Source organism: Asterias amurensis, chromosome 1, assembly GCF_032118995.1.
Source record: "Asterias amurensis chromosome 1, ASM3211899v1".
NCBI classification, from domain to species: Eukaryota; Metazoa; Echinodermata; class Asteroidea; order Forcipulatida; family Asteriidae; genus Asterias; species Asterias amurensis.
The window spans coordinates 31757473-31772992 of NC_092648.1; the positions used below are offsets into that span (position 1 = coordinate 31757473).

Here is a 15520-nt window from a genome sequence, read left to right on the forward strand (position 1 = left end):
CTTTTGATTTGAAATAGTAATCTAAAATAATGCTTATAAAAAACTGCCGTCTAATTGTATATTAATTATAATGATTATATTTTTGGTTATTTATTAAGTTAAAAGTTGACGCATTAACATGTAATAATCGTGTTTTATTATTTTTTTTAATTTCTATTATTTTTTTTTTTTCAAGCAACAGTATGTGACAGAGAGTGGTCCCGATAGAAAGAAATTGTCATGTTCTTAAGGAAAAAAACAAACCCATTAAATTATTCTGTTTGGACATAAATTTTTGAGCAGCTTTAAATATGTTCTTCTCTATTTTTCAAACACCAAGATGGATTTGATAGTTTCACAGCTCAAAAAATTGGTGCTTAATCTTTATTTTTATGAAACCTAAACAGTGCTTTGCTAGATTCTACTCATTGTCCTTGTGGCATGTGTATGGCACAATAAGAAGTTGCGACATGCCTCTACGAATCTTATGCATTGGTGTCATCCATATTAGACACAGGATGGGCTAATGAGCAGCATCCTACAGAACTCTAGCAGAGGGCACCCTACTAAAATGAAGTCATATGAATAAAGGTCTATTGAAAAAATTGCCAACTACAGAACTGCACAGGTGATGAACTGAGTGCTTCATTTCTATGGTACCGGTACATCAAGAAATGTTTGACTGTGTACAAGATGATGATTTGATCTTAACCACACAGAGGTTTGTTTTGGGTTGTGTGTTAGTGATAGATTCGCATTATAACCGGGCCAACTACAGAACTGCACAGGTGATGAACTGAGTGCTTCATTTCTATGGTACCGGTACATCAAGAAATGTTTGACTGTGTACAAGATGATGATTTGATCTTAACCACACAGAGGTTTGTTTTGGGTTGTGTGTTAGTGATAGATTCGCATTATAACCGGGCCAATTTCATAGAGCTGCTTTTAAGTAGAAAATGTCTATTTTTTCTGCTCAGCAACACTACGCAGAATACCAGTTAAATTTTGTACTTGTTTTAAAGTTTTTTTATTTTTTTTTTATCTGGTAACCTTACTCTGGTAAGCATTAACTTTGTTGTGCTAAACTACTTTTTGTGCATGAGCAGCTCTATTAAAGTGTGCCTAGGTGACGGCTTTATGATTCGTCACCCATCACAATCTACCTGCTGCTAGGGTTAGGATCCGGAAGATACATTATAGGTGTCGGAACATAGAGATGTCGGAATATAGGGATGTCGGAACATTGGGGTGCAGATACGGTGTGTAACCTTGTAACCACATCTGACCCTTTACTAATATATTGTTGAGTTTTGTGAAGAAAGAACACTTATAAATTAGCTGAACATCCATATACCCTGCCTTTCAAATAATATGTAAATAACGACCCTAATTTATTGTGATTTGCCTTGGTCTTCTCATGACGGGAAGCCAGACTTCTTCTTTTGTTTATGCTGTGTACAACAACTGTGATTATCAACAAAACAATTTAATGTAAATTATGTTAGAAAAAAATGTTTTGAAACTGTGAGGTGCGTGCCAATTTGTAAAATAGCTTTCTACCACTGGCTACACTTAATCACAAAAGAAAGTATTTGATGTGAATAGCTATTTTAAGTCCAGGGATTTTTGTAATATGTATAACTAACTGTTTATAATAATTGAAGATGAGAAAACAAAAGTATATGTATATATAAAGTTGATATACTTCTAAAAGCAATTCAGAATTTATCTGAATTGACACGAGGCAATAACAATTATATTTAAACTTCATCTTCCCTTTTGCCGCTACCCTTCCCCCATCCCCTGCAGTCTTATCGGACCAGTTTGGAGTTTATATCCCCTTGTGGGAGTTTGCTGAGTTCCCTTGATGGGAAGATTATCTAAACAAACAAACTACTGTATATCCAAATATAAGTGAAAATCTTTCACTGTTTTTGCACCTGGTTTGGTGATCACCGCAGAGTAGATAGAAGTTCCAGCAAGATTAGGTCATGTTGACAAGTATATATATCTGATTTCTTGAAAAACAACCAACAAAAGTGTAAACAACTGTAGAAAAATACTTGCCCCCTCCACAAATGTCACTGAAAGTAAACTTCGAAATGTCATTCATAAATTGGCTAGGTACATAATAATTCCTATATTAGTAGGCTGCTATAGAGAGAAACAAAAGATTTGTTTTGTTCCCTCCAAAATTGATGTTAAGCTTATAGAGCAAGGAAAGTAATCAACTTTTTTTTCAGGAAATGAAAATTTGCACTATTTCTGTGTACAGTTTATAATCATTAGTGTTTACATTGCACATTGCTGACCTTATTCAGTAACTCTAACAGCTCATTAATGGTGTCAGAAATGTACATCTAGATTGAATCATTCACATGCTGCCTCAGACAACTTGATGGCAATTATACGTGTATACATGAGGATGGAATAGACTGGTGTACAGTTTTGGTTTGACAGAAAGGTTGCAAAAGTTATAACTAAAGCCCGGTTCATACAGCTCTGCTCAACTCAGTTGCGAATATCGCTGCGAAAGGATAGTTGTGACATACTATCCACGTCAAATTCACTTTGCATTTGCAGGAATGAACCAGGCTTTAAGGATTTGGTAACTTTGTGTAACACAAAACACAATGTCCACAGATTTACATTAAACTTGCACTGTTTGAAGATAATGATAGTAGAAAGCGTACCTTAAAATATTAGTAAAAAGCCCCCAAACGGGGCAGATTTGTTTTTATAAAAATGCATAAAATTTAACTAGAAGAAAGTTCATGAATGTAATTTATTGTACCATGGATCGGATGGGTACATTCATGCTGCGGTAACCCAGGTATGTAACTTCTAGCAATTGATTTCCTCCCCCTCCCCTTGTTTTGTTGTGCTATAAATACTCAAATAAACACAGGACAAACATTCTTGTCTTAGAAAGTTTCCTCTTTTGTTTTGTAATAAGTCTTAAGACTGTTTTTGTAAGCAAGTCGTTATTGCAATAGTAAAAGAAATGGAAATTTGGATCAGCTGCATTTTTTTCTAGGGCTACGCTTAACATGCAATTTCTTTTGAGGTTAGTCCCAAGTTAGTGGTTAAATTGAGCCAAGAAAAAGGTCATTGATCTAGTCTTTTTTACACAGTTTAAAGTTGCATTAAGACACACTTATTCTCTGGCCATTCTCCTGCTACAGAAAGTGTACACTTCTTGTAAACACTTAAAGGAAAAATCAACAGTATTTATAAACATTTATATTTTTTTCTTGTGAAAAAAACCTGTTTTTTTTTTTAGACACAAATAATTCCTGCTCTATGATCTACTTATCAAGCGCTGAGGATACCGTTCCCAAATGCTCCTTGAAACCTAAAACCCCAGGGGTTATCGAAAGGTGGAAATACCATCATTTCAATGTAAATTCCTGAAATTTGGAGTCTAGTTTCAGAAGGACTCCCATTCCTGATACACTGTTACTTTGATTCAAAGGTTATCTAGAGTTTTTTACAGTTGGGTCAACATCATTGTGTGAAGATGCTGATGACATGTATAAAGGATGCGTTCGTTTAGCTTCCCTGGGTCTACCCCGCGGTGCTCACTCGGGTGAGCCCTGACAAGAGCTAAACGAACGACCACTCACCGCTCTCGTAGTGACGTCATGTACCTGGGGCCAGCCCCCAAGTGACCCACTCCACAAGCAGGGCACTGATTGCTGACTTGGGTGAGCCCCTGGAATGACGTCAAAGCTATTCGAGCACCGGGGGCAGTCCAGGGTCGACCCAGGGAAGCTAAACGAACGCACCCAAAATAACCCTAGGCGTGATGTAAGGAATAGCGCTTACCTACCAAGCAAAAGGTGGCACACGCTTATCACTTAAAAATATCTGTCGACCAGATCAAGTTTAAAAATTGGTGATTATAAAAAAGCTATAGATATTAAGTTTGTCAAATAGTTCCTTTCCAGCCGTAGTTATTACGATGATAGATGAATGGATTGTTTTGTGCTTATTCGACTTTTGAATACTGGGATATATAAATTTAAAACATGTACAAAGAAATGAGTTAACAAAAGAGTACGTTATCATTTTGTGTTTGTGCTTTTATTTACAAAACTAGTGTTTCTTGGAGTTAATAACAAACATTTTGGTTTTACCCATACACAGCGATGTGTGTCAGCACTGTATACTCAGTACTTTCTCAAGTTCTGTGAAAAAAATCCTGATTACCTGGTAGCTAGAGTCAGTTCGAATCCTATATTTTAGCAGCGGTTACTGAAACAATCTATGTTAAATATAATTGGTATAAATGGGTAAAACCAAAATAAATATTCTATCCCCGTTGCAAATTTAACATCTATATGTGTTGTGCTAAAGTAGTGATAGCAGGGAGCCAGTCACAAAGATGAGCATCTATCAAGTAGCATTTTGACTGGTAACTAATATCTGGAAGCTAATTGTCATTGCTAGGAGTGGCCTGCTTTCTACATCTGAGACCCGGTTCGAGTCCCGTTTGGGGGGGGGGGGCACTATATACTGTAGATGGGTTTCAGTCCCTACCTGGAGTGATTCTCTGTGGTTTTTCTCCCACATCTAAAATTGAAACTTCCTTTTTTGTCTTCTCTCCATTTGGTTCTTGACTAGAGCAGTGATTTAGTTAACTTTACTGAGAGTCCTTGGCTTCTATATAATCAGAGTTATTGAATGAAATGAAGATACTATTGCCATGTAGTACTTGAACCGGTGTTGCTGGAAATGCTTGATTTGGGTACAGCCACTATGCAAATAAAATAGTAAAGCTGTATATAGGCAACTGGACAATTTATGTCCGTTTGCAGGAGCAGCCTTGAAAAATAGCTTCCATTTTGGCAAACAAAATGAAAAAGCTGCTTCCAGTTTCTTTCTGTCAGGAATCTACCTGTTGATTATCAGACTAGCTGTAATGTTCACTGACAGAAGCAGTATATAGCAACATTAGCAGCTTGTTTTAAAATCCGTTGAGGATAAAGCAAATAGTGCTTTGTGTTTAACCCACTATCCTCTGTTTGACAATCTTATTCACTTTTTATGAACACGCCGGCCGACAGTCGGAATGAGTTCTGGGAAAGTAGCAACCTCAAAATGTCCTCGGTCGTGAAACTTGTGGAGTTCGGGGTTCAAGTTGTCTATGACCTCTTGCATCTCTGCCCATTTGATGTACGGGTCATCGGTGGATCCAAAGACTGTAATGGACTGGGTGTTAGATCTCATCTTGGCCCATTCCCACGGGCGATCATAATATCCTGTTTTAGACAGTCATGTTGAAAATTAATCAATTCGTGTTCGGAACAAACAAAATTAAGTTGAACTTCTTTATGCATTAGGATACTCCTGAAATACTCCTTGCTTCTTGGATAGAAAGTTAAAACTTCATCATAAGCTTCACCGTGGTCTAGTAGTTAGACCGCAGAAGGTTGTGGGTTTACAATGACTAGAGTAAGTGTCGTTGTATATAGTTACTGAATCACAATTTCTTGGTTTGTGCAATTGGAGACTTTTGGGACGCTTGGTGGCAGCAGACTTATCAGGTAAAATCCATTGTTCTCGGGAATGTGCGCATGCTCAGAACTACGTAAACAATGGCAATTTACCTGGTAAGTCTGCTGCCACCTAGCGTTCCAAAGTCCCCCATTCACAAACCAATGTTTGCATGAGAGAGATTGGCTGTTGCTAGTTTGGTGGTTTTGATACCCTTGTGGGAGCTATGCAGAGTTCCCTTGTTGGGAAGCTTCATCTAAACAAACAAGAAAACGACAAACAACAGGTTGGCTCATTTGTTTTTCTTCATTGCCTTTCAACTCTGTGGTCCTGTTTCAAATCCTGGTCGGGAGCCTTGCATGTGAATTGGGTTTTCAGAAATTCTGCTAATGGCCGCTCTGTAAGCAGAAAATGTTAGCTTTAAAGCTATGTGAAATTTGGCCAAGCTCAGTTCGAAATTTGTATGCTCTTTTCACAGCTTATGTTATTCTGCTAGTTAAATTTGTTTTACTTTGTCCGTGTATGACAAGTAGAGATACTTACCACTTAATTTCTCATTCTCCTCGCCAAGGTCCGTTACACATGGCGAGACCAAGATAATACTATGAACCTTGTAAGATTCCACAAACCTGAAACAGTGTCGAAGCAAACAATAAATGAGAATTATTACATCTTTCACTGTCACATCTTTCTTTATCACATATTTATTATTACATCTTTGAATATTGAATCGAACGCTGTAATACCAGAGGAGAGTCGTTGTTGACCAAAAAGGTCTGCAACTAGATCCGAATGTTAGGAGTTGTGTTGAAATAATAACATTTCCAGATTACCCCTGGAGTTTATATGTTCCAAGCTAAGGAGCCTCTAATAACAGTATACTTAGCAGTAGAGAAGAGCAGGATTTCTTTAAAGGGAAGAAAATAACAGCCATTTGTTTGACTAAGCAGACATAAGTCTGAATTCAGACCAAAAAAAATTTTTGGGTCTCTGCCCCCCCCCTCCTTAAACCACATAAGATAGTGGAATCTTGAGATTGGTCTCAAATCTGAGACTGTTCTTGAGCTCTCCACCATAGGTAGACACACATGCACATGTCCATGGTGTGTCGTCAGATAGAGCAGTGTGTGCAACATGTCTATTCCAGATAACAAGATGGAGTGAGTCAGCTTGCTCATTTTAGACCATTATCATGCTGTCACCATCTTGGTCATGTTCCTAATATCCATGAACAGTAATCAGTGTTAATATTTATTGTACAATAATCAACCAGACTATTTCCCCTTCCAGCCTCGGTTTGGTTACATTGATTTGAATGTGAAAAAGACAAGATGGATGCCTCATGATAAGGGTCTAGAAAGATCCACCCTCTTACCTCATTGTTGCTTCCGAACCGGAGCAATCTCCAATGATAAGAGTTTGCTCATCGCAACACAGTTCATCACGCATAAAGGGAATCCATATGCTCTCTCTTGCCATGTCTAAGAAGGAAACAGATCAGGAAATATAAAGTGATTGCCACAAAATTTACAAACTATATATTCTGTCCCATCAAGCAACACACACATCTTAAGACTAAGACAACAATCTTGAAAACTACTACTTAAAAGAAATGAAGTAAAATTGCAGTTCTGGGTGACTGCATGTGTACGCAAAATAGAACACCATTTCAACTTGTATATGTATAGCAGCCAAGCAATGTGAAATCCATCAGGTAAAAAAATAATTCCTCAAACATTACCATTACCCTGAAACAATACATACCTGGATCTGGCATGGGTCTCAGAATGCATTCCACTCCCTCGTATTTCTGGATAATTGTGAGAGAAATATACAAAATGGATCACACAAAAGGTTTAGTGAAAACATCTGAAGAGGCATGGTGGACTTCCTTCATACTTTCAGACAACATCCCCTTGTGGGACAAGAAAGTATTGTTAGACAAGTTTATTCGTCACACGATGAGCAGCATATATTGGTAATACATGGTAATTTGGCTGGTAAACCATTTTTGCTGATGTGGTGACCGGTAAATTGCATGCTCCACCCGAGAATTGACAATAGCGCCTCCTGGTGATGACATTTCTGAAGGTTGTCCTCGAGTGTCAATATTCTCCTACATGTTTTATCAATTTTGGTGTTTCACAGGGCTCTTTCTTGTTTTCATTTTGTACAAAGTTGTGTCTTGAGTCGCCATACATAATAATGATTTGACTAAACCCTCTCCTGTGTTTCCCATAACTCTCCCAAACACTTCTTGCTGTGAGGTGGGTGTCTCTTGAAATAAATATTTAGAGAGAATACTGAATTAAGCCTTCAACTCTAATAAAACTAATATTCCGAATTCTCTGTCTAGCTCTAGAGATGATAAGCTACCATTGATTTAAATTACGAAGGTTCCGGGTATGCTCAAACAGTTTGATAAATGACAAAAACAGCTGAAAGTTTGTAATAAAGTAGATGAAAAACAGGAGTAAAATTTTTGTGTTTTTTTCGTATCAACATACTTTCTCTTTTTTTTATGTAAAATTGTCAAACTTGTGCACCTTCTTTAAAGACATTAGGTTACGCAAAAACATAGTTTCACAACAACATGTTAACACACATAAAAAAATATTTTTTAAAACACAGACAAGATAAGAACATTACAAAACATACAATAACGCTGCGAGTGTTGTCTCAAAATAATTGTTGTTTATTTGGATGCAACATTACGACTTACAATAAATTTTGATTCCTGCCCTATATGGTTTGAATAAATGTATCGTTTAAAATATGTTTGTATTAGGGATCAAGAGTATTGTTTGATCTTTACCCTTACACCAATGCGTGTAAGCACTGTATAATCAGTATTTTCCCCAGATCAATGAAATTTTATTTGAAACAATTCAAAGGCATATTAATCAGGTGGGGTTCGAACCCGACCTTTGCCGTTCTAGAGCAGATGTCTCACTAAGTGGATGTATTCTTCCATTTTGGAATCCAAGCCATTAACTCCTCTCATCAATTGCTCGTAAAATCTGATGAGCGTTGAAAGTTGAAAGTTGTGGAAAGTTGTGGAAGTGTCGTGGCCGAGCGGTTAAGATCAGCGAATTCAACCTCTGGTGTTTCTGATCAGCAGAGTGTGGGTTCAAATCCCAAGCCGTGACACTTGTGTCCTTAAGCAAGACACTTTACCATTGCTTCGTCCTTCGGATGGGATGTAAAGCCGTTGGTCCCATGTGTTGTGTAACGCATGTAAAAGAACCCAGTGCACTTATCGAAAAAGAGAAGGGGTTCGCCCCGGTGTTCCTGGCTGTGGCTGCTTAATGCGCCGTAGCACTTTGTAAACACTTATAAGGTGCTAACTAATTGGGTCTCAAAATTCATCACTGCAATAACCTATCTTTCTGAAAGTTTGTATATACTCAGCGCCTTGAGTACCTTGTTTGGTAGATACGTGCGCTATATAAGACTTCGATATTATTATTATTATTAAGTTCTTTCACAACAAAGATGTACTTTCTTATTTCATGTGTTTCCGAACGGCTTGGATTAGCTCCGGGAAGGAGTTTGACATAAAGTGTCCTCTATTGGTGAATTTATACAAGTCGGGGTCGAGGTTGTCGATGACCTCCTGCATCTCATCCCAGGGTATGAAGGGGTCATCTGTGGATCCAAAGACGGCAATGGACTCAGTGTTCTTCTTGATCAGCTCCCACTCCCAAGGTCGACTGTAATAACCTATGACAAAAAGTTGACAGTATGTAAGAACAGGTTGAATTGTAATTTGGGTGTGATCCCTGGCTACATGGCAGTTAACAGTTTTATGGCTTCTGACTGGCCCCCCTGAACAAAGATATTGACAAAATAGGAGGACCATCAACATAGGGCTAAATAGCTCAGTTGGTAAAGCGCTGGTCGGAGGTCATTGGTTTGAGTCCCATCTTGCTATAAGTTTTTCTTTATTCAACCCAAAATCGTTATGTAAAAATGAGCAACTTCTTATCAAAGGTTGATGTCAAACCCATAGCTAGTAGCTTGATTCCTTCTTCAAAAATAGTACAGCAAGGTGATGGGATTGTGCCTTTGATGATACAAGCCTAGATGGCACACAGTCAGAGTATGGACTGAGAAAGACGGTTACAGGGCCATAGAAGAGTACATTCAGCAGCCACGGCCAGAAACTCACAGGGGAAAAACACCCTTCCCTTTAAAGGCACTGTACACGTTTGGTAATTGTCAAAGACCAGTGTTATCATTTGGTGTATCCCATCATACGCATAAAATAACAAGCCTATGAAAATTTGGGCTCAATCGGTCATTGAAGTTGTGAGAAAATGATGAAAGAAAAAACACCCTTATTGGACGAATTTAAGTGCTTTCATATAGGAATAAAAGACTTCTAGCTAGGTCTTTTATTATTTTAGTGAGAAATTACCTCTTTCTCAAATACTACGTTACTTCAGAGGGAGTTGTTTCCCACGATGTTGTATACTATCAACAGCTCGCCAATGCTCGTTACCAAGTAAGTTTTTAAGTTAATATTTGTTTTGAGTAATTACCAAACGTGTACCTTCCCTTTAACGATAAGTGTAACTGGGTTATTTTACATGCATTACACAACACAAAGGACCTCTGGCTATACGTCCCATCCGAAGGACAATGCAATGACGGCCAAGTGTCTTGCCCAAGGACACCAAAGTGTCACGGCCGGGACTCGAACCCACACTCTGCTGATCGGAAACACCAGAGCCTCATTCAGTAAGGTGCCTCTAACCCCTCGTCCACAACATAAGTTCAGACTAAGATGCCGATCCCACCACCAACTTCAAACCGTTATTGATGAAGTGACTTACCACTGATTCGTTCACTCTCCATCCCCAGGTCAGACACACATGGAGAAACAACGATGATGCTGTGCACTTCATACTTCTCAGCATATCTGTAGAAGAAAGTCAGTCTTTTATTTAAAGTCTCCTGGAAGTGGTATTTTGTCAAAATAAAGCTTTTGTCACTAATCTATGTGTTTTGATGAGTGGAATGTGAATAAACAGTTAACTAAGGTTCTAAAAAATTAGTTGTTAGCCTATTTACAAATTTAAGAGTAGGCCCCTAACCGAGAGAGCGCTGTTCGTGACATCAATCGAGGCGCAATATCCGAAGAGAAAATGCTGCAAAGTGCTGAAAAAGACGTTGGATCGCACCACTAGACACTATTGCTCTTGTGAGTCTGACCAGCCATGGAGACTGGCCCCATCTTTAGTTTTTGTGCTGCATCCAGCAGCAATACAAATGCAAGAAAACAACTTTTTCGAAGTTACAAACTCAATGACTTAGACTTGCACGACTTTGCCTCGATTGCAACACAAAAGGGGTAGGCAGAGTCAACCCCCCAAACAACTATTTTTTTAACATATAAATCGTGACAAAAAGTTACTACAAAAAAAGTTTGTACCGAAACCTTACAAAGGGCACCACAGCAAGACCATAAGGCACCAAGGCAGTTGCTGAGTGTGCCATGGGTTATTACAAGGTCTGGGGATTTTTGACAAGAAGGGAAAATGCCTACCTCATGGCTGCCTCAGACCCACTGCTATGACCAAGGATGATCGTCTTCTTGTCACATAACAGTTGATCGTGAAGAAAAGGAATCCAAATACTCTCTCTTGCTTTCACTGCGTACAAGAAATCAAAATGGCAATTGAAAAGTCTCGTCGTTGAAATAAAAGTAAATAGATTCCACTTTTATTGAGCGATTTTTACACTATCCTCAAAAGCGAACTTTAAATAAGATGTCAACAAATCATTCATATTAATCTGTATTAACCTCTAGTACATCATACAATGAGTCATAAAAAAAAGTTCACAGATATGGATGAAAGAAAGTCAGTACCAGTACATACAATTATTACGAAAGCTAGGCCCAAAAATTTTGACTATAAGTTATCTGTTAGGCTAAAAAAAAGTGTACACTTTATTTCTTCAAGAGCAAGGCCTTAGGTGTCAAAAGTCACACTCTAGTGATAGAATTCATGACCACCCTTTCTGAAACCCTTTTATAAAATGGAATTTGATGAGTATAACTTTGGATTGAACAATGACAAATTTACTAGAGTGGGGTTTGAACCTTTGACCTACGGATTAACGTGCCGACATTCTACCATCTGAGCTTACTACAATAGCCCTAATATTTGCAAGTCAGAACTAGTACAAGAAATAATTGTACATTAATTGTCACTTGTCAGACCAGCCGTCGATTTCACAAAACTCTTCTTAACTTAGGATTAATCTTATGAATTAGGACGAGTCCCAACCCTGCACTGTAGCATGCAGACCTTAAGATTAATCCTAAGTTAGGACGAGTTACTCGTCCTAACTCGAGATAAGACGAGTCCTAACTCTTTGTGAAATCAACGGCTGATACTTTGCTCTGGCTTGTAAGAGCAAGGCAGTTTGTCCTTGTAAAACGCACCTGCATGAGGGAAATTTGTAAATGTGTGCTGGACTATTTGAAGGGACACCTAGAGGCAATAACCAGGGGGCATTGGAGCAACTTGCCTTTGTTGCCTCCGAAGTGAAGTATAAGGCCTGCATTGTGATACTGTGTCTCAAAGGCTTTGTAACAAAAATATATATAATATTCATAAAATAAAAAATGAAAGTTAAAATGAGTAAATATTCAATTACCTGGGTCTGGCATACTTTTTAAAATACACTCCATGCCACTGATCTGAAAGGCAAATTAAACTTATAAAACGTTGGGTCACTCCACACTGTCAACTCTGTGCAATATCTGACTTATAGGTAATTTGAGGCAGATAAATTTGGGTTCCCCAAATACTCTAGTAACCGCAGCCCCACTCTTTTCAGGCACAGAATAACAGGCCCATATGCTTCGTTTTTGAAAGGGCAAGGGCACCAAGGCATTTTCTCCTTGATAAAGGGCGCCCTATAAATAAGGAAATTTAAAATTTCTAATGTAGCATTTCAAGGGTACGCAGCAATCATTTACCTGGACTACAAAATGTCCAAAGCTAAATCCTCATCCCTAACCCATCCAGTTTATCAATGTCATGTTTATGTTACATGTTGTTTTTCTTTAATTGAGTATTAGCAATGTTTACTAGTATTTGTATTCTTATTTTTCGGTAATCTTTGATAGTTGACTGCTCTTTGTAATTACCTTGCTTCTCTCAAGTAAGTTGCGATGATCGTAACCCTCCATCCTTGCTGGTCTCACGTTGCAGGAGGATGGAGGGTTACAATTATCACAACTACACATACTCTCTACCTAGTTAGTATACAGCACTTTTGATACTTAGTGCCGAACATGCTGGGCTCCAAAGAAAATTTGAGGGAGTCTGGCGTATTTGGCACTATTTGGGGCTATTTGGCACTATTTGGTTCAATTGTCTAAACTCTAATGATAATAATAATAATAAAAATGGGCATTTATAATGCGCCGGTATCCATCTAAAGATGCTCATGGCGCAGTGACGCATTAAACGGGAAAAGTTATGAAGTCCTCCTTAGATGAGTCTTGAGGGAAGTTTTGAACAAAGCTATGATGGAGAAAGTCTACTCTGGATTATATAGACCTTTTGCATCTACACGTCATTATGCAACGTCTATAAACAAACAGATTTGTATCACTTTCAAGGTCTATTCTCAAGTCTCTTTGCTCACTGTTCATGCTGTTGATTAATCTATAGATTCGATAACGTAACTCTTCTCCCGCCGTTGGGAGGAGGGTTTTACGTTACGTTTCTTATCTCCTAAGCCAAAACAGATTCAGATTGTTTTGAAGAGTTTCTGCTTCAATTTCAAGGGGGTTGGGGTATTTTACTGTTATGCTTTGTGATACCTCTGAGTCTGGATTCTTATCTAGTTTAGTAGCCATATGTTTTAAGGACAAAAATGTAATTAAATCTGTTTAAAAAAAATAATAATAGTATTGAATTGAATGATATTTTTTATTTATTTTGCACGCCATACTAGCTTCTCAATATTCAATAAAATACCAATCAATGACAGGTTTGAAAACATATGACGTCGCTCCAATGTCGTCACAGTCGTGCATGCATCAGCACAGTAAATAGCGGACTAGTATCTTTCGCAAAGTAAAGCCAAAACTTTTAAGATTTCAACACCCGATGAAGTGCAAGTGTAAAATGGTTGGATAGATTAGATGATTTAGTTTTTATAGAAGAGTTTGCGGTAACACCATGTAATAACAATCTCTAAATGAGTTGGGGTGGTTCTGAAAAGAACCGTTGGGTTAACTCAACGGTTCTTTTCAGAACTACCCCAACCAACGGTTCTTTTCAGAACCACCCCAACTCATTTAGAGATTGTTATTACATGGTGTTACCGCAAACTCTTCTATATCTTATCTCCACCATGCAAAGTTTCAAATCCTACTGATTTAGTTTTTGGTTGTGAACAATTTTCCTGAATCCTGCTCATGTACTGAAAACAAATGAGGACACAGCACCAGGATATTACACCCAGCAACTGGAGCGCTGTACTCCTATTTTCGAATTGTTGACATTATCTATCGTACAGCCCCCCAGTTACTGGGTCTACCAGCAGAATATTACTATTGTACTATCTATAGCATTCAATTCAAATCTAACTTTCCCACCTTGTTGATTTCATCTCGAGCCCAAGCATACCAGTTACACTGCTCCACCTGTCCACATCCATTACCAGGAACAATAACCACACGTGTAACCATTCTTAAGCTCCCTTTTTAACTTGGTTTCACCTTTTTATGGACTGTCAGTTACTGAGTCCGTGTCCGTCGATGATACTGTACGGTCGTGTTCGTGGCCGGCCGCCGGCACACATGCTTTAGCAGGGATTTGTTTTTATGTATTGCGCCCTCATGAGGCCAAATATAGTCAGCGATTTTTAGTTGTAGCGTGCTTTCGCAAGACGACGGTAGGCACACACGACGGAGGGTAGCATAGCACAGTAGTCCTCAAGCTCACGCTCGAGTGCTCCCGGCCGGTACGTTGTGGACCGCCAGGTTACATAGACTTGACTGAAGTCCCGTTCCCGGGAGGGTCATTTTTTTTCCAGTCCCATCGCCTAAACATCGGACAACTTTTTAAAGGCTGGCATCCCCCAACCTTTGCATGGCCATTCTCAGGACCACAATAGCTACATTTTGACGTCGAATATGATTAGGGACCTCTCGCACGAGAACGGGGCTTGAATCAAGTCTATCACTGTTCAGTGCAAAGCTCCCCAACCATACAACGTGTACAAACGACAACACTCCGTTGGCGTACAGACCGGACGTTGTTTCACCAAAATATTGGTCCCTATCACTGCACGACGGGGGCTACCTCAGTTTGGCGCATGCGTCGAACGATTTTCCTGCTCCCTTACACTGATCCCTATCATAATCAGTAATCCCTTATATTAGCGTACCCCCCCTCCCATTTACGGGAAATATGAGGCTATTAATTTTTTCCGTCTTTATAATTATTTTCTCGTCGTGTTATTTCCGTTTTGTATTATTTGTAATTTTTTACCGTCCCGTTCATTATCGATTCCCCCGTTCGCGCACTTGTGCGCGTTTTAGCAATGTTTTTTTGTTTTGCACAAATTCCTGTACTGCGGGTCCCGCTAGACAGGTGGGCAGTTAGCACAACTGAATACCTGCTACGCATATAACAATGTGCACGGTTGATGATCTGATCATAGTGCAAGGGGGTGATGCGTTACACAGTGATCGCGTGACGACAGTATAGTTGCGATGACATCATCAGATCACATCAAGATATCAATATTAGTGTTAGTTTTACTGTCAAACTGTCACCTTAAAAATAATAACAATGTATATTCAGGAAACACCCATCAAATTGCGTTTAAAAGATATTGTGAAGCACATGTGTGACACATGCAAGCTGCCATTTATTACACCAAACGAATCCAATGACTTCATTGAAGAACAACTGATAATTAAGTGTGTAAACTTCGGCTGGTTGTTTACAAAAACGATAACCAAAGATTAAAAACGTTTTTTATGTGCAATGAATGTCCAACG

The 15520-nt window shown here is 38.7% G+C and overlaps 1 protein-coding gene across 2 annotated transcripts; it reads right to left on the reverse strand.

Moving 5' to 3' along the window:
* Nucleotides 1-118: 118 nt before the first annotated feature.
* Nucleotides 119-14304, reverse strand: LOC139936921 (serine hydrolase RBBP9-like). Of its 2 annotated transcripts, none has more exons than XM_071931750.1 (5): nt 14108-14304; nt 7246-7291; nt 6857-6962; nt 6025-6110; nt 119-5246 (listed from the first exon to the last, which is right to left on the reverse strand). In XM_071931750.1, exons 1-5 carry the CDS (start codon nt 14198-14200, stop codon nt 5023-5025), a joined length of 555 nt encoding a protein of 184 aa, XP_071787851.1. In that variant the 5' UTR covers nt 14201-14304; the 3' UTR covers nt 119-5022. The 2 variants fall into 2 exon arrangements, with proteins under 2 accessions (XP_071787851.1, XP_071787861.1); XM_071931760.1 differs by lacking the exons at nt 119-5246; nt 6025-6110; nt 6857-6962; nt 7246-7291 and adding exons at nt 8156-9204; nt 10320-10405; nt 11033-11138; nt 12151-12193.
* Nucleotides 14305-15520: the final 1216 nt, after the last annotated feature.

What these genes read in the sequence shown, in the direction of transcription:
- LOC139936921 (XM_071931750.1), bottom strand. Translation starts at nt 14,200, where the DNA reads ATGGTTACACGTGTGGTTATTGTTCCTGGTAATGGATGTGGACAGGTG. An exon ending in CTCGAGATGAAATCAACAAG is followed by an intron (nt 7,292 to 14,107) that starts GTGGGAAAGTTA and finishes ACAATTATCCAG; the next exon opens with AAATACGAGGGAGTGGAATG. An exon ending in GGTTCGGAAGCAACAATGAG is followed by an intron (nt 6,111 to 6,856) that starts GTAAGAGGGTGG and finishes ACACTGTTTCAG; the next exon opens with GTTTGTGGAATCTTACAAGG.